Source organism: Fistularia commersonii, chromosome 29, assembly GCF_037954325.1.
Source record: "Fistularia commersonii isolate RoL2024-O1a breed Wild chromosome 29, RoL_Fcom_v1.0, whole genome shotgun sequence".
In the NCBI taxonomy this organism is placed as follows: Eukaryota; Metazoa; Chordata; class Actinopteri; order Syngnathiformes; family Fistulariidae; genus Fistularia; species Fistularia commersonii.
This window is the reverse complement of record NC_141312.1, coordinates 11,533,844-11,559,659: the sequence shown is the minus strand read 5'-3', so window position 1 is coordinate 11,559,659 and position 25,816 is coordinate 11,533,844. Positions and strand designations below refer to the sequence as shown.

The window sequence follows — 25,816 nt, the reverse complement described above, 5'->3', positions numbered from 1 at the left end:
TTTCTGTGTTGACACAACCAATTTGTTGATGCTGAATTTTATTGGATTGCATCAAAGGGAAAAAAAAAAAATTCAACGATAATTCATTTGTAATGAAATCCACTTCACATCCTTCTATGGAGGTAAGGTAGGTTTTCACAAGAAGGAATCATTTAAAACCTCTAGACCTAACACAGGCCAAGCATGTCAATGTTCCATTTCAATCTGCTGTCCCAGCAAAATTGATTTTTTGGTTTCTTTTTGAATCTCAACAACTTGGTCCCCCTGACCTAGAAAACAATAAAAAGCTGTGACTCATAGAGATCGGACTTCAGATCAAAGAAGAAGATATGATGCAGGCGTGACAGATATGACAAATAACATCGAGATGGAACATTAAAAAGGAAAATGCTACAATATACATTTTAAGAAAAATGATGAGACATTAGGACAGAAAATGGCTGTATTGAAACCATAGCTATGAATTCACTATAACCCACAAAAAAAAATGTAGGTTATAACTTTGTTAACTGTGTTCTTTTGAGCTACGATGCTCAAATATATATGACATGCTGGGTTGTGTTACCACTCTCCAGTTATACTAAGCACCCATCCATGCACAATGTATGTACTTCATGAAGACAATACAATGCACAAAGAGGGAGGGAAAAGCAAGGCTTTTCAGGACGGTTCTTCAACAAGACCCATGTCTAATTTTGACTATTAAGGGCATTTTAAATAATGAGATCTGGTCCTCTGTTGATGGAACTTAATTTATTAGAATCAGATTCATATAAGATTATTTACTGACATGTGACTTCTTTTTTGTCTTATTAGATCTTATTATATCCAGATACAGGAAAGACTGAAAACAGTAGTTTTCTTAATACTGTTTTGTGATACTCCTGTAAGTGTATCCAGGTGCTAGTCAGCTAGTGAGGGCTGACAACATTATGAATACCTGGTTTCAGAGCAAAGAAGAACAAACAACAAAGAAAGAGTCTGATGTGCCCAGGAATCATTTATCCCAAGGATTTGCTGGTCTGTTTTTGCATATGAGTGAGGACCTGTTGGTTTGATGGTGGTCATTTACTATGACTTGTTTATGAGCTGGAAATCTGACTGTGGCAGAGCAGCAACGCACACTCTGGCTTCAAACAAGTGAGCTATTGATGAATGAGGCTGCTGGAGCCAGGAAATGATCAGGAAGGTTTTAATAATTGCTGAGGCTTGTCAGGTTTGTTAACTTTCAAATGTGGGAAAAAAAAGTGACCTTCCACCTCCCAAAATGCTTGATGACACTGAATGGATTATTAAATGGAGGTAAACACACATTAAACACAGCAGCTATTAAAGGTAACAAATGTGGCAGAAAGTAATGAACATCTGATGATGTGAATGACAGCTTGGCAAATGAATGAAACTACACAAAGGATTAATCTAAATATTCCAACATTGTCTCTGAAGTGTCAATTTTAAAGTGATTTGTTTTTGTTTACAATCCTTAGATTTCGTTCTTGCTTATTGTCAAAAAAAGTTTTTATATAAATTTCCTGGTCAAGTGTTGCAGACATTTCTCCAGTGGTGGGCCGTCAGGGCCTGCAAGGCCTTCTCTGCTGGCCTAAAAAAATATCAGAATCACAAATGTTAATTTTATTTTGTTCATGAATACTTGTAAAATAATTCCAAATGGTCTGTTCACGGGATGGTCTGTTATTAAAGCATTTAACCAATCACATTTCAGATTTTGAGTTGGCGACATCAAAACCTTCGTACAGGCAACAGCAAGTTGAGCGTATTCATACCCTTTGATTGGATAGTCAGAGAGTGGACTAGTGTATTAGCGAGGAGAAGCGTACTAGCAAGCTGCAAACAGAAATATAGCTGTGTTTGTTTAATATCAGCTTTGTCAACCCACAATGACTGCAGGAGGAGAAGAAACTGATTTAATTGCTAATATATTGTTAAAGCCATTTTCTAGATGGAGTTTTGAAGAAAAGCAGGACATATTACGGAAAGGTCGGGCAACTCCTAAGCTAGCAAACCTGTCACAACCAGGAAAAGGATTTGTCTGACATTTTCAAGCCATGAACTATCACTGGTACCCCTGGCTTACAGGCTCCGAGGTACACTGCAAATTGTATTGCTGGGAGTGCTTGGAGCTGAACCACATGGATAATCTGTATGACAGAATAAATGAACCTTTTTAGAGGAAAGAAAGGAGGATTGATTTTGTCTACAAATGATGAGAATTTTTGGTGAGTAAAATGCCGCTAGTTTCCTAATTAATACTAAGTTTATAAGGTTATTATTGGTGATTTTTATGTGTCGCGGCTATTTGCTATAAAGGCATTTATTATGGCTACGGTCCATTTTTGTAGCTCCCGGACTTCGTTGTCCTGGTGTGCAATTAAGCAAGAATGGTCTATTCAAAGTCAGGAAAAAACACTTACAAGATATCTTGGACCAGAATGCATGTCACCCCAAGAGGATCGTTCACCCACTGAACAGCCGTTGTGACGCATCCAGCGGATGTGCAGGTGAGGAGGTTCTGGCCCCGAGCCGAGCAGGTGCGGTCATTATATGACATTGCCTCATGACATTGGTCGGGTTTACTTCCTAATAAGGACTTGTTTTACACTCTCTTGGAATTTGGGTACTTGGGGTGCCCAGCTGTGCCTGGACAAAGCCACGGGGTGCATGATCAATTACACTCAGGGGTGTCAGTGGAAGCCTTGGTCGTCACGTGATGCATTCCCGCGTGTGAATTCTAACACTATGCAAGTTATCTATCTGCGATGCACCTCTCTTTATACTTCATTTCTGAATAATAAGATGTTTTTTTATAGCCATAAACTAATTATTGGGGGGTGGATTGATTTGGAGCCCTACTGAAGGCCTAGGTGTGAAAAGCACAGCCCGACACTGCATTTCTCTGTCATTTTGGGGATTGTTTTTCTGCTTTTTTTATAGAATAATTCTAGACACTATCGGAAGTTTTAGTGAGTAATCAAACCTAAAAAGACTTCCATACTAGATCAGTGGTGGACAAGGTAATCAACAACCGCCATTAGTGCTGATAACCTACAGGGTACCAGTGGAAATCTGGCTACGATGGGTCGAAAAAGGAGAGGAGGATTGCTTGTTCAAAATGTGAAGGGAGAAGAAGAAAGGCAAGAGTGTGGGACTGAGAGCAGGGACTTTGAATATTGGGACAAGGACAGGAAAAAAAAACAATTACTTGACATGATGATGAGAAGGAAGATTGAAATACTGGTAGCAAAGCTGGAATCTGAGTGACAGGTTTTAAATTGTAGTAACATGGAACTGATAGGAAGAGAAATGGAGTAGGAGCTATCTTAAAGGGGGAGTTTGATAGGATTCTTCAGGAGGTGAAACTGAAGGGACTGAAAGAGCATACAGGAGTACAGGAAGATACAGCAAGGGGTAGAGGCGCCAAAGGGCCAAACAAGGGTGCATGATTACTAGGATGCTAGGTTGAAAAGTAAAGAGGGAGAAAAAGAAAGCTTGGCAAAACAGAGGGATAGAGATTGGAAGGACGGGCAGTAGGTTTTGATGATTAAGGATAGAAAGGGAAATGTATTGGCAGGTGTCAAAAGAGTGATGAGAAGATGGGCAGATTACTTTGAGTTATGAGTTTATGAATGAAAAAATTATGAGAGGGTTGTAGAGGTGACCTGAAGGGAAAAGCCAAAAGGAAAAGACAAAAATGTGTGTGCGTCTCACACACACACACACACACACACACACACACACACACACACACACACACCTTCTTATTCTTTTCCTTTGGGCTGACCCATTCAAATCAATCTCTTTCAGCTAGCTCAATTCTCTATATCCTCTTCTCTCATACAAACGTCATCTCCTTTTTCACTGCATCCATAAATATTCTACCAGTATAATCACGATACCTCCTCTGTACATGACAAAACAATCTCAGTCTGACATCTCTGACTATCTCCCAAACATCTAACATGTTCTGTCCCTTTGATGGACTCATTCCTGACCCTTTCCATCATTGTCACTGCAAAAGAGAAACTTAAAATTTTCAGCTCTGATATCTCCAGCTCTGCTTCCTGTATTTTCCCCAAAGCCACTGTCTCTAAACCATACTGCGTTCCTGGTCTCCCCGTGTCTTGTATAGCTTTCCTTACATTCTGACTGATGCTCTTTTACCAAAATTTACCACTGAACCTTTTCCCCATCTTTTCCAACCTGCCTGAACATGTTGCTTCACCTCTTATTCACATTCTCAATTTTTTTTTGATTGTTGACCTTCATTACATAAAGTCCTCCATCTTGTTTATCTCCACTCCCTGTAGCCTCACCATTCCACTTTGGTTCCTCTCTTTTGCACACATGCATTCTATCTTGCTGTAGCTAACCTTCATTCCTGTCCTTTCCAGAGCATACATGCACCTCCTGCACCACCTGCTCCCTGCTCTCACTACAAGTCACAATAATATCCGCTAACATCATTGTCCATGGAGATTCCTATGTGACCTCATTTTTCAGCTGTCCATCACAACTTAAAACAAGGGGCTCAGAGCTGACCCCTAACCTCGTCCCTCTTCCACCTTGAACTTGTCATGTCTACAGCACACCTCACCACAGGCTCATACCTGCATACAGTATATGGCCTAAGGTATTTACTCACCTGCCTTGACTCGCATATTAACTCAAGTGACATCCCATTCCCAATCCATCCAGCCAAACTCCACACATAAAGGTCCCCTGGTCGGAATCAAACCAGGGTCCTTTGTGCTGTGAGGCCGAAGCACTGCATCACCATGCCACCCCCATTCCTAATCCAGAGGGTTCAATACGACGTCTGTCCACCCTTTACAGAGATAACAGCTTCAACTCTTCTGAGAAGGCTGTCCACAAGGTTCAGGAGTGTGTTTATGGGAATATTTTGACCATTCTTCCAGAAGTACATTTGTGAGGTCACACACTGATGTTGGACAAGAAGGCCTGGCTCTGAGTCTCCGCTCCAATTCAACCCAAAGGGGTTCCATCAGGTTGGGGTCAGGACTCTGTGCAGGCCAGTAAAGTTCATCCACACCAGACTCTGTCATCCATGTCTTTATGGACCTTGATTTGAGCATTGGTGCACAGTCAAGTTGGAAAAGGAAGGGGCCAGCTCCAAACTGTTCCCACAAAGTTGGGAACATGGAATTGTCCAAAATGCCTTGATAAGCTGAAGCTTTCAGAGTTACTTTCCCTGGAACTAAGGGGCCAAGCCCAGCTCCTGAAAAACAACCATAATCAGACCATAATCCCTCCTCCACCAAACCTCCTCCACTCGGCACAATATAGTCAGACAAGTACCACTCTTCTGGCAACTGCCAAACCCAGACTCGTCCATCAGATTGCTTGGTGGAAAAATGTGAGTAGTCACTCCAGAGAATGCGTCTCCATTGCTCTAGAGTCCAGTGGTGGCATGCTTTACACCACTGCATCCCACGCTTTGCATTGCACTTTGTGACGTGTGGATGCAGCTGCTCGGCCATGGAAACCCATTCTATGAAGCTCTCTGTGCACTGTTCTTTAGCTAATCTGAAGGACGCATGAAGTTTGGAGAGCTGCAGCGATTGACTTAGCAGAAAGTTGGCGAACTCTTTGCACTATGCGCCTGAGCACCTGCTGACCCTGCTCTGTCAGTTTACCAGTTTATATGGCATACCACATTGTGGGTGAGTTGCTGTCATACACAAACACTTCCATGTTCTTTTAACACAGCTGACAGTTGATTGTGGAATATTTAGGAGCAAAGAAATTTCACAACTGGATTTGTTGCACAAGTGGCATCCTATCAGTGTCCTACACTAGTCTAGCATATTCCTCTGCCACTCCAGACTTCTTCATTCAGTCTCCTCTTCAAAGGCAAAATGCAGCTCAATCTGACCTTCTCTGTATTTCTGTATTAATTCTTACAGCAAATAAAGTATTGGTCATGCTCTTTCTATGCATGACATCTACTGCTGCTCACAAATGTTTCCCCTGCTATTCCCGATAACTTAATATGTATGCCTAATCAACTTTATTTCTCTACAGTTACTACAATTCTGTACATCTCCCTCATTCTTAAAAATGGGCAACAACTCACTACTCCTCTATGGCTGAGGCATCACTTCACTCTCCAAGATGCTACTGAATAATCCAGTCAGTGACTCTACGGCCGCCTCGCCAAAACATTTCCATACAGCCACAGATATATTATCAGGACATTATCATTACCTTTTAACACTTATTTTTCTTCAGTGCCCTGCGCACTTCACCTTTACTGATCTCTGCTACTTTGTGATCCACGATAGTCATCTCTTCTAATCTTTGCTCTCTTTCATTAGTTCATCAAACCACTCCTTTTATCTTACTATCAATCCTCTGGCACCTGTCAACACATTTTCCTCTCTATCCTTAATCACCCAAACCTGCTTCATGCCCTTCCAATTTCTCCCTGTATTCCAGACTTCCCTCTTCAGTTCCACTTCTTCTTTGCGAATCACTTTCTTTGTACATACTCCAGCACTTCCTCGTTCCACTAGATACAATACTTTGCAAGCACTGATCTCCTTCAGATGACACAAAACTGTAAATCATATCAGCAGTAAATCATATAAGAATAAACAAAATCTTATAATGCAAAACACATACACAAACGTAAGCCAAAGAAATTACCTAACTAAAGTCTAAGAACTCTGCAATATTTTCCAAAAAAGTTCAATCAGACCTAAGGAGATAAACAAAGCCAACTTCCATGACGTTTTTACAACAAAAAGCCATGATCTGAATGACCGAGAACCTTACCAGGCAATTAGCGCTAACATTACAACAAATTGAAATAGAAGAAACTAAGATACAGTAAAACTTTGTAACATTATGATGAGGGTGGGGCTTTGAAAGAAAGCATGACCATTTGAATGATAAAGAAGTAAGTTATCCTCTCAGATTCTTGTCGCTGTTTATTTTTTGTTTGCTTTCTAAAAATGTTTGTGTATTAGTGCTCTTCATAATAATTTTGGTGGTTTGTATTTATAAATCTATTTATTTGTTTTTATTGGCTGATTTTTCTGATTTTAGTAGTTTTTTAGGGATATTCTCAGATTATTTATCGGCATGCCAGTGCATATACATAAGCAGCCTCAGTGGGGCACAAGCCAGTGTCTTTTTGAACCAGTCCCAAGCCCAGATAAATGCAAAGGGTTTCACAAGGAAGGGCTTAAAACTTGTGGCAAAACCAACTCGCAACTTTAACTTTTGACTCTCATATCGGGTCGGTCGAGGCCTGGGTTAACAACGGCCACCATTGGTGCCAATTATGTACATATACCAGTGGATATTGGGCTACTATGGGTCGAAAAAGGAGAGGAGGAAGATGTGTTCTGAAGTAGATGGAGAAAGGGAAAGGCAAAAGTCTGGAACTGAGAGTAGATGCTCTGAATATTGGAACAATGACAGGAAGAGATTGGTTGGAGAGAAGGAAGGTGTATTTACTGTATACACCAGGTGTCCTGGCCTGTATGTCCAGGAGACCAGTTGGAAAGGTAGCAAGGTGAGAAGCTTAGATGCAGGTTTTATGTTGTACTATCATGGAACTGATAGGAGGAGAAATTGAGTAGGCGTTATCTTGAAAGAAGAGTTTGTTAGGCATTATATGGAGACAAAAAGAGAGTGAGATGGACTGATAAGTCTAAAACTAGAAACAAAAAGTGTGATGCACAATGCTGTTAGCAGCTTTGCCCCGCAAGTGCAATGTGAGTTAAAGGAGAAGAAAAAATCTGGAGTGAATTTGATGGAAGTGATGAAGAATATGCCGAGAGGTAAAAGAGAGGTATTTGATGCATACTTCAGTGGACCTGTTGGTGTTGGCAATAGGGGTGATGAAGAAGTGATGGACAGGTTTGGCATCCAGGATTGCAACGCAGAGAGAGATGGGAGTAGATTTTGCTAACAGGATAGAATTGGCTGTAGTGAATACTTGTTCTTCAGAAGAGGCAATACTAGGAGCACTCAGGTAGACTACATCTTCTATACATCGTGTCATCTGAAGGAGATCAGTGCTTGCAAATTATTGGATCTGGGGTCATTTCATTTTAATTTCTTGCATTTTCTTCCTTATCTTCAAATTGTTTCTTTGATTTTCTTACAATAACTTGCAAACTTTTCCCATGAGTTTTTCATGAACATACAGTAGGGGATTCAAATTAAGACTCCATGTGGTGCTTCACTGGCTTAAGCTGATGTATTTCAAACTAAGTCTATTCAACTTCAGTTTTATCTATGACTTGGAGAAGGGTGATCCAGTCTTACATTTAATGTCATGAGAATTTTGACAAGAAGTTAGACCCTATTTTGGCAAATACAGTACATAAATTGAACTTGTGAAGTTGATGCTAGTAAATCTTTGGACAACAGTAAATGACCCGATCTTTCGGACACAGTGTCAAGAATGCTATGGTCTGTGGTTAAGTTTTGCTTTACAGTCCACGGACAAGATTATTTGGCTGCAGGACTTGAGATGAACACTTTTGAGAGCTAAAAACCCAGACAACAGAACACGCTGATACAGCTCACACTTAAAACTTGTCTTTACTATATGTAATCAGCAGAGCAGGAAGAACACCCTGACAATCTACCCTGCTTAGTTTAACGTCTGCAGTCGAGACTATCATGACAGCTATTCCACGTTACATCAGTCCTTTTGGTTTTTGACAACTACACAAAGCACTGGTCTGACCTTCACACAATTTCAATAATAAGAATGTAATACAATGTTCTTGTCAGTCAAAATAAAAAACAAAATTGAAGTGATACACTTCTTCCTTATTTAGGGCAATGACTTCCCTTTAGGTAACTTCTTACCAATTCTTGGTAAGAAGGATCTTGGATTTTTATTCTGCAAATACTTACTGAGTATTAGGTTAGCTTTCCTCCACTTAAAGATAGTTTGTTACTGCATGTATTGTGTTTTGTTTTATTCTTTCCATTAATTTCTAGTCACTTCAACAGCTTCAAGTTTATTTTTTGGATCACCACTTTCAAAATATTGATGGAAAAGATTACAAATGATCATGCAATGTCTTTGGCTTTTTGTACCCTCTTCAAGTAAATACTTTCTGCTAAATTTCGACTAATTAGTTAAATGGCTTTTTTTTTAACCCTCATAATATGTTAAGGGCCAATTTGACCCATTTCACCCATTGACCCAATGGGTCAAAGTGACCCTTAACATAATATGAGGGTTAAACTGACACTTATAGTTTTTGTCATTTTTGTGAAATTTGTTCTTGGATGTTTGGTGTTTTTTCCTTTCAAGTGCCACTCAGCTCATCACGTTTCCCTTGATTTGTTGAAAAAAAAAATGTCCTTGAATATGTCGATTAAATGCAATACAACAAGATTTTAAACGGTGCCTTAGTGCCCCTGGTCCCATTGCTCTCTCCACCCGCGCCTGATGAAGAACCATGTCTCGCTGTGACACATTCACGGAGCAAATGCAGTGTTTGGGATCCTGAAGTGTCTGGATGCAGGCCACGCTGACTCTAGCTGGAAGGTGGGAAATGAGGTGACATGGACGGATGAGTGCAACTCACGTAGTGTTTGGACGGATTGCGCCTCTTCTCCACGTCCACGACTTTCACGTCCAGCACAGTCCGAAACTGCATCTTGACCCTGAAAAGGCTATGCATTAAACGCGACAGGCGAGGGGGCTGCAGCAGCTCATATCAAGGCTGAGAAATCCCAATCGTCATAGCTGTGTCGTTGAGTAATTCGGCTCTCCAGGAAGATGTCAGCTCTGCCCCACACCCCACAACCCGACGGTTGAGCCCAACACCATTCAATCCGTCAACAAACGTATCGATTGTCCACATGTGAGAGGTGAAATGCGCCCTATTAGCCAAGAAAGGAGCTACCTCCACGTTGCCGCCTTGGCACGCAGGACGGCCAGTGGCGAAGGAGGTGCGGTCACCTTAAAATAGTTCCTTTGTGTCGGCCTGCTGTGCCTCCAAAAGGGTTTCTTTGCATGCTTGGAGGTCACAGCCCGTGCTGGGTGTTAGCTCCAGACGTCTGCTGCGTGCTCCGGCGGTCGCAGTGAATCTGGGGAGGAGTGGGACGGGCTTCACTCGGTCAAAAAAATGTTTTCCCACGTCTTCCCTGACAAGATGTGACGCCGACACAGACACACTCGCTGTCCCTCACAACCCCCTGCCCCCCTCTTCATTTGAAGGTATATCATTTAAAAAAGAAATGACAAAAAGCAGTTGCTAAAATTTCCAGTAGCCATTCTGCGCTAGCTCGTCTCGTTCGTTGAACATCCAGTCGGCTGAGAGTCTGGCCGGAGACACGAACCGCTGGAACTATGGAAACAGATGCTTCCCTGACGACCAATCAGCGGCGAGCACGAACACCGAACTCAACACCCCCCCCCCCCCCCCCCCCCCCCGACAAATGCGTGGAAACGCTGATCTCCGAATGACTTATCCCTTTTATTTTAGTGTGAAAAAATGAATCCGCTACTAGGAATTAATTTGACCCATCAGTAAACGAAGATAACTCACTCATGAACGTAAAAAGCCACCCGAACGGAGACGAACTCAACCCGATCAGTTATACATCAAAACTCCCCACGTCAATGTGAACTGAAGAAGAATCGAGAATGAGAAATGAAACGTCTTCAAAAGGAAACACCAAGTCCAATTTCCAGAATAAGATTTGATAAGTATTAACCATGACCTGGATGACTGAGAAGCTCGACAGACATGAGTCGCATGTATACCAAACCTGTTTATGTCGGCATGCGGAGCACGTTGATTCAATTTTATTTAGAATGCCATCTTTCAAAGTTGAATTAACCTCACAAAGTATCTGACCGTTTGGATGCATATTCCCCAACGTTAATGATTTTTTTTTTTTTGTTACAGTCATTCCTGCTTATTCTGACACATCTTTACATGTTCACAATGTAAATTATGGTTTGATTATGTTTTTTTTTTGCTTGTGATAATTTTTACATGATCTAATTTCTCTGTCATTTGTTATCAGTGTCTCAATTATTTCATGATGGTGACAATACCTATTTAAATGTATAGCTAGTCTTATAATACAACAATGCCTTGCTAATTCATAACTGGCATATTTTGTTTAGATACCCTGCCCAAGAAGCTATTGACGTTTATCCCCTGGTCATTCTGTCACCTTATCCTGGTGGAGGGGTATTCGTGTCCCAATGATCAGAGGAGCTAAGTTGTCAGGGTCTCATTGGTAGGAGTTAGGGTCATATAAGGCAAAGAGGTCACATCTCTGGTGGAGGAGGAACCCAAGCTGGTGTGCTTGGCCAAAAGGGTTCTAGCTAGATATAGTCAGACTCACCTCAATGCACAGCTTGGGGTCTCAAGAGAACCAATCTCAAGAGACGTTATACCAAGTGAGAGGTATTGGGCAGGTGTGGGCATACTTCTTGCCTCCCAACTCGGCGCATGTACTGGTTTAATCTGGTAGACCGAAGGGTGACCTCCCTCCCTTTTGGTTGGGGGACACGTTCCGACCGGGGTTTATGCCTGTGCAGTTCAGATCCACCCTTTTTGGATTCCCTAGAGCAGGGATGTCAAAGTCAAATACACAGAGGCCCAGAAAATCAAATTTGTTTCAAGCCAAGGGCCGGACTAGTCCAGTGTTTATTAAAACATATTGAACTGACTGAACGTAGCCTATTGAACCAAGACCTACATGCATACATGAAATTGCATGTATTATAAACTGAAAATGCAATATCATGCTGCTCTATGATCATATCAATCACTGCTTTCAAATAATAAAATGAGAAAATAAAAATAAATACATCAAATCAGTTGTATTCTTTCTCATGGCTCCTATCTGCAATTTTCCGAGAGTTTATCAACTGTAAAATAAATATAAATGAATAAAATACAATAAAATACAAAAATCTAAGGCACACAGACAAAAAAAAATACTTTCTTCAAAGAAAAATGACAGGTCTTGTAGAAACAAATGTAAAAATTTAACTGAATTAAAAACTAAAAATTTGTTCATGATCTGTGATGCTCACTTGTTTGAGGCTGAGACTGATACTTGGTGGTGTCTCATCTTCTGCACAAGGAAATCCTCAGGATTGAGTGAAGGTGCTTATCACTAAGACGGCTCCTGTGTGATGTTTTGTTTAGCTCCATCAAAGAAAACGGTTGTTCACACAGGTATGTGCTGCCAAACATAGAGAGCGTCTGGACAGCTTGGATGTGCAGCTGGGGCATTGTGTCGGGGATGAAACGTGCAAACTCGGCAGCACCCACTCTCTCATATTTTTCCTTCAGTGTGTCATTGCACTGGAGCTCAATCAATCCATTCGTAGGTTTGGTGGTGCGCTTTCCACGTCAACTGCAAAAGGATTGCCGAGCAGTGCAAACATGTTTTTTTTTTTGGCCTTCAAAGTCAGCAAATCGGCATTGGAAGTCAGCAGCAAGTATGTTGAGTTTATCGGCAAACTGTGCACTAATTTGCATTTAACATTTTACATTAAAGTGAGGTATAGTGGGTACCCATGGCACCCATTTGAAATGGCGTACCAACATTTTGCATTCTATTTTTTATAATTATTTTAATCCAACAATCTTAAACCTATTTCCATTTCGATGAAAAAGATCATCAGATCTCAACAACAGGTAAATATCGTGACCACTCACAGGAAACATGAAATTCCATTTTTAGTTTTTACCTGGGGATCCTTCATACGAAGTCTTCAAGGTAAAAATATTTGGAGATAAAGATAAATTGTAGTCCTTACAATATTTAAAAAGAACTCCTGTGTGACTGGCAACTAAAAATGCCTGCAAAGTGACAAAGTGCAAACTGGTTTTGGTGAGACCTCAGAGTAACACTTCAGGTGCATGTTCGGCACAAATACCTCTGTGATATAATGACAATCTGACCCAGTCAGAAAAAAACTCCCATTTGACCAACTTTGACAATGATGATTATTTTACTGTTTTTATTCCTGCCCCTGAGGACACACCAAAGGGATTGTAAGTACTTTAGTCCCAAATAATATTAACAATTTGTGAAGCCTTGCTCTGGCCAGAGACATAATTGTATATTCCAGCTAATTATGTTTCTGTTCCCATAGTTTACTTTGGAGCCAAAATGTTAACAATTAAACTAATTTATATTTTAATGAATTGTATCTCTTGGACACCACTTTATCAGGACACTAGAAGAAAAATTATAGCAGGGAAATGATCTACATTCACTGGCCAGCAATGAATCCAATTTTTGGACCAGATATATTTCATGGATTTGAATTATTGAAAGTCTAAAAATTAAATAAAGCTTGAGGCTGTAATCTAGACATTTGGCTACTCATTAAATAAAAACCAATGAAAAAGCAAATCTCTCCATGGACATTAATAATCAAGACATGTAAATAAAGATATATCGTAGTGTGGGAACACTGGAATGGAAATGATTGAAAGAGTAATTTTGTGTGCATGAATTCATGAAAGAAGGGCAATAAAAATCATGTGGCAATAATTTGATGTGCTGGAGCAACTTTATTGTGTGACTGAACTTATTGAAGAACCGGAACAAGTTAAATTTAGAGCCCAGAATGAACAGGAGTGCTAACAAACTTCATACTGTGGTCAAAAATAAGTCAGGGTCGGAATACTAATTTCTTGGTCAGGAATGACTAAAAAAGAATTTGAAGTCTTAACGTGTTGCATAGAACTCATAGCAATATCTTTGTAGGGTATATTTAATTACCTGTTAAATTCTCTAAATACATATTTTAAGCCAATAGTCACTGTGGGACTTCATAGGAAATAGGCATAAAAAGTTTCAGGGATAAAATTAAGCAAATGGGCTCATTCTATGACAAACTAACTAACCAGTCTTGTTGCCAAACTGTTTATTCAACTGTCTACAAACATGATATGCATAATGAAGCAGAGAAATCACTACTTAGTGATATATTTACCATTAAAAAAAAATTCCCGTACACTCAATTTACATATCGCTTTACTATACATTCAAATAACTTTATTAGATACTGCTGAAATAAATATGTGGTATCAATATAGACACTATTTTCATTAGGACTGAGGTAAAACAAGCAGCATAATTAATTCAAAACAAATAAGATGTCACCAATTCTGGATAAATAATATCCTGTATCTGCTGCATGAAACAACATGAGTTTAAAACATAGAATAATGGTTGTCGCTGAGGCTGACGATGTCACTGTCACATTCCAGTGACTTCAGGATGTGTTTCAGCATTGCCTTGCTTAAGTTTAGGCTGTAGCTCTGCCTGACGGCAGACAGGATGTACAAGAAGTGGCACCCCTTCTCCATATCTGCGTGCGCACACACACACGGACACGCACACACACACACAGGAAAGCATGTTAGATGCACTTGCATAGCAAGGTCACAACTTTTACACCATCTAAGTATAATCAAAGAAAGGTTCAAATCCTGCATCTGAGGAGTCATGTCCTGTGTCATTAAATTCATGGGTTGAATTTCACTCAAGTCCAAGTTGCTCAATTTGAGATCTTAAATGAATTTTAAGTTTTATTTCTTTGTTACTATATAGTTATTCCTCTTTGTTTATTTTTCTTTTACAATTTTATGTCATGAGTTTAAGAGAGCTTGAGAGAGAGCATTATCTTTTAATGTAGCTGAGTAATTATTGCCATTATTGGGACACCACTCAAACTTGATTTTTTAAACATCAGTATGTATACATCTATACCATCCCGGATCGGTCACGGACCGGGTTAACAACGACTGCCATTGGTACTGATGACCTACAGGGTACTAATGGAAATTGGGCTACTGTGGGTCGAAGAACAAGAAGAAGAAGAAGAGGAAGAGTGTGTGTTCGGAAGCAAAGAGAGAGGAGGAAAGGAAAGAGCCTGGGACTGAGAGTAGGGACTTTGAATATTGGGACTATGACAGGAAAAGGTAGAGAGTTGGTCGACATGATGCAGAGAAGGAAGGTGGATATATTGTGTGTCCAGGGGACCAGGTGGAAAGGTAGTAAGGCTAGAAGCTTAGGAGCAGGCTTTAAGTTGTACTATTATGGTACTGACAGGAAGAGAAATGGAGTAGGAGTTATCTTGAAGGAGGAGTTCGTAAGGAATGTCCTAGAGGTGAAAAGAATGTCAGATAGACTTATGAGTGTGAAACTAGAAATTGAAGGTGTGATGCTCAATGTTGTTAGTGGCTATGCCCCACAGGTGGGATGTGAATCTGAAGAGAAGGAGAAGTTCTGGAATGAGTTAGATGAAGTGATGCAGAATATCCCCAGAAATGAGAGAGTGATAATTGGTGCAGATTTCAATGGACATGTTGGTGAAGGCAATAGAGGGGATGAAGAAGTGATGGGCGGATTTGGTATCCAGGATAGGAATGCAGAGGGACAGATGGTGGTAGATTTTGAAAAAAGGATGGAAATGGCTGTAGTGAATACCTTTTTCCAGAAAAAACAGGAACATAGGGTAACTTATAAGAGCGGAGGTAGGAGCACCCAGGTAGACTACATCTTGTATAGACGAGGTAACCTGAAAGAGATCAGTGACTGCAAAGTAGTTGTAGGTGAGAGTGTAGCAAGACAGCATAGGATGGTGGTTTGTAGGATGACTCTGGTGACAAGGAAGATGACGAGGACAAAGGCAGAGCAGAGGACAAAATGGTGGAAGCTGAAAAGGGAGGAGTGTTGCATGGTTTTCAGGGAGGAGTTGAGAAAGGCTCTGGGTGGTCAGGGTGAGCTTCCAGATGATTGGACAACTACAGCTAGTGTTATCAGGGAGACAGGTAGAAGAGTACTTGGTGTGTCATCTGGAAGGAAAGTAGATAAGGAGACTTGGTGGTGGAATGAGGAAGTGCAGGAGTGTATACAGAGAAAGCAGTTAGCGAAGAAGAAGTGGGATACTGAGAGGACTGAAGAGAACAGACAGGAGTTCATGGAGATGCGACGAATGGTAAAGATAGAGGTAGCCAAGGCAAAACAAAGGGCTTATGATGACTTGTATGCTCGGTTGGATAGTAAGGAGGGTGAGAATGATCTATACAGGTTTGCGAAACCGAGAGATAATGATGGAAAGGATGTACAACAGGTCCGGGTGATTAAGGACAGAGAGGGAAATGTATTGACAGATGCTAGAAGAGTGATGGGAAGATGGAAAGAGTACTTTGAAGAGCTGATGAATGTGGAAAATGAAAGAGAGGCAAGGGTAGAAGAGGTGACTATTGTAGATCAAAAAGTTGCAAAAATTAGTAAAAGTGAAGTGAGGAAGGCATTGAAAAGGATGAAGAGTGGAAAAGCAGTTGGTCCTGATGATATACCTGTGGAGGTGTGGAAGTGTCTAGGAGAGGCAGCGGTAGATTTTCTGACTAGATTATTCAACAGGATCTTAGAGAGTGAGAAGATGCCTGAAGAATGGAGACAAAGTGTGATGGTGCCTATTTTTAAGAATAAAGGGGATGTGCAGAATTGTGCCAACTATAGAGGGATAAAGTTGATGAGCCATACAATGAAGTTATGGGAAAGAGTAGTGGAAACTAGACTGAGCAGAAGTCAGCATCTGTGAACAGCAGTATGGCTTTATGCCTAGAAAGAGTACTACAGATGCAGTATTTGCGTTGAGAATGCTAATAGAAAAGTACAGAGAAGGCCAGAGGGAGCTGCATTGTGTTTTTGTAGACCTAGAAAAGGCATATGACAGGGTGCCAAGATAGGAGCTCTGGTATTGTATGAGGAAGTCTGGAGTGGCAGAGAAGTATGTTAGACTGGTGCAGGACATGTATGCTAGCTGTGAGACACTGGTACGGTGTGCTGTAGGGGTAACTGAGAAGTTCAAGTTGGAGGTGGGACTCCATCAGGGATCAGCTCTGAGCCCCTTCTTGTTCGCAATGGTGATGGATAGGCTGACAGATGAGGTTAGACAGGAATCCCCATGGACCATGATGTTTGCGGATGACATTGTGATCTGTAGTGAGAGCAGACAACAGGTAGAGGAAAATCTAGAGAGGTGGAGGTATGCTCTGGAAAAGACAGGAATGAAAGTTAGTCGCAGCAAGACAGAATACATGTGTGTGAATGAGGGGAACTCAGGTGGAACGATGAGGCTACAGGGAGTGGAGATCAAGAAGCTGGAGGATTTCAGGTACTTAGGGTCAACAGTCCAGAGCAACGGAGAGTGTGGAAAAGAGGTGAAGAGACGGGTCCAAGCAGGTTGGAATGGGTGGAGAAAAGTGTCTGGGGTACTATGTGATAGAAGACTTTCAGCCAGAATAAAAGGAAAGGTGTACAAGACAGTGGTGAGACCAGCGATGATGTATGGACTAGAAACTGTTACAATGACCAAAAGACAGCAGGCAGAACTAGAGGTCGCAGAGATGAAGATGTTGAGGTTCTCTTTGGGAGTGACCAGGATGGAGAGGATCAGGAATGAGTCTATCAGAGGAACAGCACATGTTCCATGTTTTGGAGAGAAGGTCAGAGAAGCCAGACTGAGATGGTTCGGTCATGTACAGAGAAGGGATAGTGAACATATTGGTAGACGGATGCTGGAATTGGAGCTGCCAGGCAAGAGGTCTCGAGGAAGACCAAAGAGAAGATTTATGGACGTAGTGAGAGAGGATATGAAGGTAGTTGGTTTGAGAGAGGAAGATACAGAGAACAGGGTTAGATGGAGAAAGTTGACTCGCTGTGGCGACCCCTGACGGGAAAAGCCGAAAGAGGAAGTATGTGATTCTAAAAAATGAGTATTCAAAAAAAAAAACATAATCATTTATTTGTTGTGTTACCATAGCTATTTTTAAAACATAGTGATTATTAGAGTGGACAATGGTACTTTGGTGTTAGAAATTAAAATCATGGTGGACATGAGAATCCAGTTTTGCACTTAAAACCAACAATATCTCCATGTTGTAAGATATTAAAATGTCATGTGGTGGGGATGTTGACATTTGAAAAACACTGGATATTGGTTGTCGTCAGATAAATGTCCGGATTATCAGCATCCCAATTAAATGGTTAAATTAGAAAGAGAAACACTGACGCCCAACCGACATTCCATTCAAATGAAGTGCCTGAAAATCATTGGTGTCTGGCTGGGAATGTAGATCAAAAAGTAGGATCAGATCTTTAATATGTAAACCATTCATGTCAGAACCTTTTGTATGCAGTCAATGATAGGTTTATGAAAGACTGATCATAGGCTGATCTGTTCTTTTTCCACAAGCAGTAGTAAAAACAGAAGCATTCATCTGTCCTGGCTGTATCTTTCCTCATTTCCTCACATTTGTCTCTTTTTGAGTCCTCTCTTATGATGTCTTTTACAGCCATTAGTAGCTCTTTGTCCTGGGCAGTAACCTGGTGAGGACCCAAAAAAACATCATGAGTCATGAATTGTCAACTTAATATACGATGAGTTGATCCATTTCTCACCAGGTAAACTTCATCCTGGGATATTATCTTGCGGTAGATAATGCCATTATCCTGTAAAAAATGCAAAGCCTCTCTGAGAAGCTGCCAGAGGTGTTCGCTTTCAGACGGGCCAGGCACTGACTCCTAGGATGCCAAAAGTCAAAAAACAAGGTTCAGATTTTCTTTTTTTTTTTAAATCAAACATTTATCAGGTGTTCCTAAGTGTGTCCTTGAGTGTCTATGATGGACAGACAGGTGTAAATACATAAGGAAGCCATCATCAGATTTTAATAATTCTAAAAATAAAAACAAAAATAAACCTCAAACATGTGTGTGATTAGTTTGGTATAATCTTAAAGTATTCTGATGAATTATGCTTTGCAGAGTATTATCATTGCATCTAGTTCCACTATCCTACATAAGGTGCAACGTTTTCCTAAATCTAGGAAGCAACTGAGTTCAGAGTAATTGATAGTGGGACTTGTAAAAAGACCGGTTTTAGGACTGTAGCTCTGAAACTGCATCTGGAAGGTCTGCAGCAATCTTCACAGTCATTGTCAGTAACTATCACCACTTTGGGTACAATGCAGTATAACACGAAAGTGCTTGACATGACATCAGAAATAATTTCTTCAAATTGTATTGATCATTTGAACCAATATCAGAATCCTACAAATTAGAGGATCTATTGCAGCTTTAATTTTTTTATTGCAATTGGGAATCATAGTATATCTCAAAACGCCTCAAATACAATAAGCTATCTGGTCTGATTGCTTTATCCCACCGCCACATCTGCTGGTGGAGCTGGAGGCACACTGGATACCAGAGGTTGCAGGATGTCCACAACATCATAGGGTCTGAATCTCGTCACAGACTTTTGCTTGAAGAAATCCAGAATTGTGTTTACTGCCTTACTGAGAGACGTGATGGCTAAGTCACTGCAAAGGAAATACATTCAACATTTGCAACCAATTGTTGACCAATAATTATGACACAGTATTTTAGTCTAATCATGTCACCTTGTAAAGGTCTGCGGCAGCTGTAGAGGTTTATCATAACACAGTCTGTAGAGCTCCAGAACCTCGAACATCCATGTTATCTGGGTTGTCATTAGTGGGTCGTCAACTTGATCTGGAAGAACACACCAGCGGGCACACGAATACTGAATGACCAAGGGATGGATGCACATACAGAATGTGTTGTAGTTGTGTGTGAGTTGAGGCAAGGTAGTGTCAGATGAGACTGGAATAATGAATAATAAATAATAAATAGTAACATTTTCACTTGGTACTTAGGATGTACAGTATGTTCGACATTTGCAGTCCCTCAGATCTGTGTAGAACTTCCTGCTGCCTGCTGTCTTTTCTTCGATGCCACTATGTCTAAACCATACAACATCACTTCACTCACCACTGTCTGGTATACCTTAGCTTTTAGTCCAGCTGATATTCTTTTGTCAAACATTACCCCTGACACTTTTCTTCACCCATTCTAACCAGCTTGTGCATGTTTCTTTACCTCTCTCCGACACTGCCCATTGCTTTGAACTGTTGACCCAAAATACTTAAAATCCTCCACCTTCTTTATTGCCACTCCACGTGGCCTCACTGTCCTACTTTGGTCTCTCTCATTCAGACATGTATTCTGTCTTGTTGTAGCTAACCTTCATTTCTCTGCTCCCAGGGCATACCTCCATTTTAAGATTTTCTTCTCCCTGTTCCTTTCTCACACTGCAGATCACAATGTAATCTACAAACATCATACAATACAACCTGTGTTGAACATGATCTTGTATTGATTCTAATAGACAGCCATTGTTTACAGATTTGTGACTTGAGTCTTCCTTTAGAATTGAATTAGAGAGACGTAAATGTAACTTTGTATTTGCTGATTTGGGGTTCATGTCTGGGGTTCTGGTTTTAAGCAACTGCAATATTCTTTGGGTAATTTTATATTGAGGAAGTTATGATTCATTGGCAATGTATTGTTGGATTTAGAAAAGACTTCCAATATGTTGTATAGTTTATTGCTGATTCTTTTGGTAATGCCAAGGATTTTAGGTTGTGCTTTGCTATTGGTTATGTGGATTCTCTGCAATTGACTTGACTAATTAAAAATTGCCTATCAAAAGAAAGGTTTTTCACAGACTATTCGAGACAGTATTCTTTAGATTTTTGTCCATTGCTTGCTAAAGACCTGTCGAAACAAGAATGTTATAAAGCAGTTTGGCTACAACATGCAGTATTTAGGATGTGTGATGTGACTTAACAGGCCAAAGTGCTGACTGGAAATGTCTGTGGAAGTTCTCAGTCATCCAGGTCATGCAAATTTTTGTCAAAATCTTCTTGTGGCAACAGTTCATAATCCAAGAAGCTTCTCGGATGAGGGGCGAAACATCTTCAAGTGAAAAAAAATCAATTCCAGTAGCCACAACAAGAAGATTTTGACAAGAATTTGCTGACTGGAAGGAATGAAAGTGCACACTGAAAAGTTTGGGGCAGGTTCATCCATCTCAACTCACAGGAGGTATAAGCAATAATCTCCCTCTGCTTGCGGAATGTCTTCACCGGGCCACGGACTCGGAGCAGATCTCCTATCTCCAGGAGGCAGCGTCTTTGCTGAGCTTGCCTCAGCTTTTTCAGTTCAGCAACTGGGTTAAAGCAATGACCTTCATTGCTGTGCTTTCCCTCTTCTGGGGACATAACGTAAATTAATACACAAACTAGGATATACAGTATATCGATAATTACCTCACATTTGATCAGTAATAGGGTAGGATCAGGAAGGAGTCAATCAGAGAAACAGCACATGTATTGTAGACAGAGGTCAGAGAGACCAGACTGTGACGGTTCAGAAATGTACAGGGGAAGGATAGTGGAAACATTCACTAAAAACCTGCATAGCATTTTATTGGAAATCCGAAATGACCTTAATCAGTAAACAAAAATCACTAGATATATTTCTAAAACTGCAAAATAAACATAAGAAAGAAACAAGACATCTCTCTCACACACACACGCGCGCGCGCGCACGCACGCACGCACGCACGCACGCACGCACGCACGCACGCACACACACACACACACACACACACACACACACACACACACACACACACACACACCTTGGCCCAATATCAATGTCTAAACAATGCTACTGTCAGCAGACCTTTTAAATAATAAATATTGATGCTTGGAGTTTAGATATCAAGAAGATAAACTTGCTGATAGATCTGTGGAATATGGATATACACTGCTCAAAAAAATTTGAGGACACTTTGAAAAATCATCAGACCTAAAGAGCGGGAGGTAATCTTGGACCTCTTTCCTGATAATGAGTAGGTGGTGTATTAGTAAAAAAAGGATGCCATGACATTTGATGGAAATGAAAATGATCACCTTATAGAAGGGTTAAGTCAAAGACACTCCAAAAATGGAAGTGAAAAAATTATGTTGGCTGCTCCATTTTGCCAAAAATGCCATTGTAGCAACCCAAAATGATACTCTAGTTTGTGTAGCCCCCACGTGCTTATATGCATGCCTCACACCATCAGAGGGCATTGGCAAGTTAGCCACTGGTGCCTTGTGCTCTCCATTAGAGCAGGTTCAACCTGAGCACATACAAGAGAAGTGAAAGTGTTCATCTGGCGATGCTGTGGAGAACTTTATGCTGGTCTCCTCCCAGATCTGAACCAGATATGGAAGGAGATCCCCTAGGATACCATCCGTCATCTAATTAGGAGCATTAATGTTAATTTAAACATTTAGTTAATATATGGTGTCAGTGGTGTCAGAGGAACAGGTGGAAAGCCCGCTGTGCTCCTACGGCTCTTGGGGATTTGGGGCCCGCACAGGCAAAGATCCATAAAAAAAATCTTCGGAGCGGCTTAAAAGGCTTCATGGTGGCTCTGGTTAAGAAAGGGGGACACGGGGCGGAGTGTGTTATCTGGACACAAGTTGGGGCCCGATCGACCCTGGTTGGGTGGCCCAGGTGAGGATGTCTGATGTAAGACCTGTAACACCTTCTGACCCAGGGAACATCACTGATGATGTGGCCAGGTAGCACCACAAGATGTATTCAAGGATGAATAACGTCTGGGCCAATAGGGCTTGAGGGTTAGAGTGGTCATCCTTGAAACTGAACGTTCATCGTTCAATTCCCGTGCTGCTCCTAGTCTGTCAAAGTGTTGTTGAGCAGGACACTGAATCCCCAGCAGCTCAGTGGATGCATTCTGCTCATGGTTCATCCATGATGGGTTCAAAGCAGTGGTTGAGTTTTGCTACTGTTGTGCTGTATCTATAACTGAATAGAACAATAAAGGTTTTTCTTCTAATGTTTCAATGTTTTGGTAATTTGCTGATTTTTTTTTGACAATTTAGGAGTCACAATTAATTAACACTTGTGTGAAATTAATTTAATTGCAAACTCACCTTTGTTAGTATCCCCCTTCTGTTTCATCAAGTCATTTTTCCAGCAAATGCAGTTTATTACACCAGTTCCATCATCCACTGCAAAGAAAGGAGGGCATAGAGAATTGACAGATGTGTTTCTGCTGACAAGCATCTAAATTCAAAGTGATTTTACTTTATTGTCTTTGCACAACATGAGGAGTGAATGTTTTCACAAAGGCTGGTGTTCCATCTAGACAGGATTCATATTTATCCTTAAAAAACATTGCCACTGTGGGTGCCGAAATAACTCCCCAACACAACATTCCTTGGAACAGAATATTTGAAGCCTTACCGTATATATAATTTACATGAACGCAAACTTTGTGATAGGTAATCCAGCTGATTTACCTCCATAACAGAGGAAGTCTTCCCGCTCCCTCTTGTACACCACTGTGCCAAGCACATCCACTTTGTAGATGGGATGTGAGTTGTAAAAGTAAATACCTTTGACAAAACAGAGCAAAATATTGTCAATGCTAAGATTTCACATTCAATGGCAGGCATCCTAAAACTAAAAAGAAAATGATGTGATGGCTGCAGACTGAGAAGGGCAACCCCATCAAGTGATTTTTTTGTTACTAGTTTTCCAGGTATTTATTTTGAAATACCCAGAGTCCTACTTAAACTGCGTGTTCTTTACAACGGGTGATTCACATGCTTCACACCCTCTCTGCACAATATACAGGGATCGGCCAGCTAATGAAGCCATGGAACCGTCAAAACTACTCTGCCAATTAGAGACCGGGCACCTCCCAAAGTCATACCTTTGTGAGGTGGGGTTTCCTGAAGTGACAGCAACAAAAACAAGAATGCAGAGTAGGCCGGAATTAAGGAATACATTTTGAGTGTCTCTGCCTATCAATATCCCCTGATGGGACTGTTCAGGGGTGTCAAACTTAGAGCCCGCAGGCCACCTAAGGCACATAAACAGGTTCAATCTGGCCTGAGACGTTATTTTGCAAAGCATAAAAAATTTTTTGATGAAAGCAACGCTCATTATTATGACATGATTATACCCTTCCGGCCCACTTGAGAGTAGATTTTACTTTAAGTGGCCCCTGAGCTACAATGAGTTTGACACCCTGCTGCTAGTAGGATGGAAACGAGTTCGGTGCTCCCACTGATTCGGCATTATGGTAAGATGATATTGGTGTGATAATCATTTCATAGTTATTCAAAGTGCATTACATGAGGTACGGTGGTTTCATTTAAATTCCCTTGAAAAATAAAAATAAAAACTATGCCCCTTCCTTTTAGTGGAGGACTGTTCAAGATGTTCAAATCACTGCTTGTGTGAAAGGATCTTGAGTACTTGCTGGTGGACCAAAGTGATGAGGTAGGGAGATCAGCAAACAAAGGAGGCAGGCCTTTTGAAAATTGCTGGCACAGGGATCTATCAAAACAGCTGACAAGTACTGGAGGGCAGGGAGGACTGCAGCATCAGTGACCTCAGAAGCAAACATCTGGGTGAGGTAGGAGTTTGGTAAATTCATGGAGACATTCTTTTTGTTGGTCTCAACAAGGTTCCAGAAAACTGTCAAACTATTAGGTTATTTAGTTGGCTGATACAACTCTTGAATGTCTAGTTTGTTGAAGAGTGGTCAAGCTTTTATTGATTGGTTTGTTGGGAGTATACTCATGAGATGAGATGAGATGAGATGAGAACAACTTTATTAATCCCGAAGGAAATTGTTGTCCATGTACTCATGTTGTCTACATGTGATTTTTAGACTTGGAGAAGGCATGATCTGTCCCTTGGATTGTTGAAGGTAAAGAGGTGGTCCAATGGTGGTTGTTATGAGCCATTTTCAGGAAGAGTTCAAATAAACACAATAAAAGTTACCCTTTTCAGGGATGTAGACATCTTTCCTTAGTACACACTTCGACAGGCTCCTCCTGTTGAGCCCAACTGCTCCCCTGGCGCCACTTTTTCGCTGCCTTCTGCTCATGGTTTGTTCATGACGGGTTGAATGAGTTTGGGTTAGTGGTCGAATTTCGCTGATGCTGTGCTCAATGTATGGTGCATAGTGTGTAACTATAGAATCACAAAAGTATTCTTCTGCATACAAGTTGTACTTTGCTAACGGGAAAAGCCCGTACGTTAATCAATGATGTAAGTGTTTTATAAATTATACTTTTGCTAGTCAGATAGTCGGACATCAAAAGGTCACTGACGGTTCAAATGGAAACAAAGAGCATACGTTGAACAAAAGAACCTCCGCGTTGTTCGCCATTGTTACCTGGTACCTGACGGGACTCTGTCATCTGCAGGACGTCAAAGATATGTAATCGGGCGAAGGCGGAAAAAACCGGATCCAAACCCCACAACAAGGACGGAAGCTCTTCTGCGTGGTCCAGTGTAGTTTCCTCCATGTCATTATAGCAACAAATAAGAAGGATTTTCCGAACAGTGTGCTTTACTCCCCGCGTCGGTCTTTAGCTGCTAAGGAAGCTAGGCGCGTCTCGAAGGCGAGTGGGACAGTGGTCACGTGACATGGTTAGACGTTGACGAAAAAACGTAAACAAACTTGAAATTCAAGTAATGAGGTAATATACGTTACAAATAATACCGGCGAATTGTTTTGGAAGATTCTCTCCAAAAGATGTGTCATGAGAGCGATAATGTTGCCTTCACAGTGCTTCTCTGGTTGCGACGTTTTCTGGGACATGTAGTTTTACGGACACCGAGCCAGCACGCTGACAGTCCGATGGAAACGATGCAACTACATTAAACACACGGCCGCTCACTTCCAACGGCGAAACGATGTTCCTTAAGCATATATAATTCAAATATTTCCCCGCTACTTCTTTTAATGTTGGTTGTCTTCAGTACAGGTGAGGGCAACCACACATTGAGCGGTCCCGATGTTGCAAACACGAGGGGTCGCGAAGAGAAAGAGACGCACACGCGT

At 41.0% G+C, this 25,816-nt stretch overlaps 2 protein-coding genes across 6 annotated transcripts in view; both read right to left on the bottom strand.

Annotated features, from left to right (window-relative positions):
• sh3pxd2aa (SH3 and PX domains 2Aa) overlaps positions 1–10,322 on the bottom strand; it is a 134,962-nt gene extending 124,640 nt beyond the window's left edge. For both annotated transcript variants that reach the window (XM_086176724.1, XM_086176725.1), the window contains exon 1: positions 9,600–10,322. In XM_086176724.1, coding sequence (XP_086032850.1) covers positions 9,600–9,695 — 96 coding nt within the window. In that variant the 5' untranslated portion in view covers positions 9,696–10,322. The remainder of the gene's footprint in view (positions 1–9,599) is intronic.
• A 3,587-nt stretch (positions 10,323–13,909) lies between these two features.
• On the bottom strand, positions 13,910–25,385 carry stn1 (STN1 subunit of CST complex). 4 transcript variants are annotated; one of them, XM_086176723.1, is made up of 9 exons: positions 25,145–25,385; positions 23,253–23,348; positions 22,884–22,961; positions 20,975–21,175; positions 19,473–19,584; positions 19,238–19,391; positions 18,475–18,597; positions 18,327–18,399; positions 13,910–14,371 (listed from the first exon to the last, which is right to left on the bottom strand). In XM_086176723.1, the coding sequence occupies exons 1-9, from the start codon at positions 25,275–25,277 to the stop codon at positions 14,214–14,216; spliced, it is 1,128 nt and encodes a 375-aa protein (XP_086032849.1). In that variant the 5' UTR covers positions 25,278–25,385; the 3' UTR covers positions 13,910–14,213. The 4 variants fall into 4 exon arrangements, with proteins under 4 accessions (XP_086032849.1, XP_086032845.1, XP_086032848.1 ...); XM_086176719.1 differs by having other exon boundaries at positions 20,975–21,145; XM_086176722.1 differs by having other exon boundaries at positions 19,277–19,391; positions 20,975–21,145.
• Between the last annotated feature and the right edge of the window lie 431 nt (positions 25,386–25,816).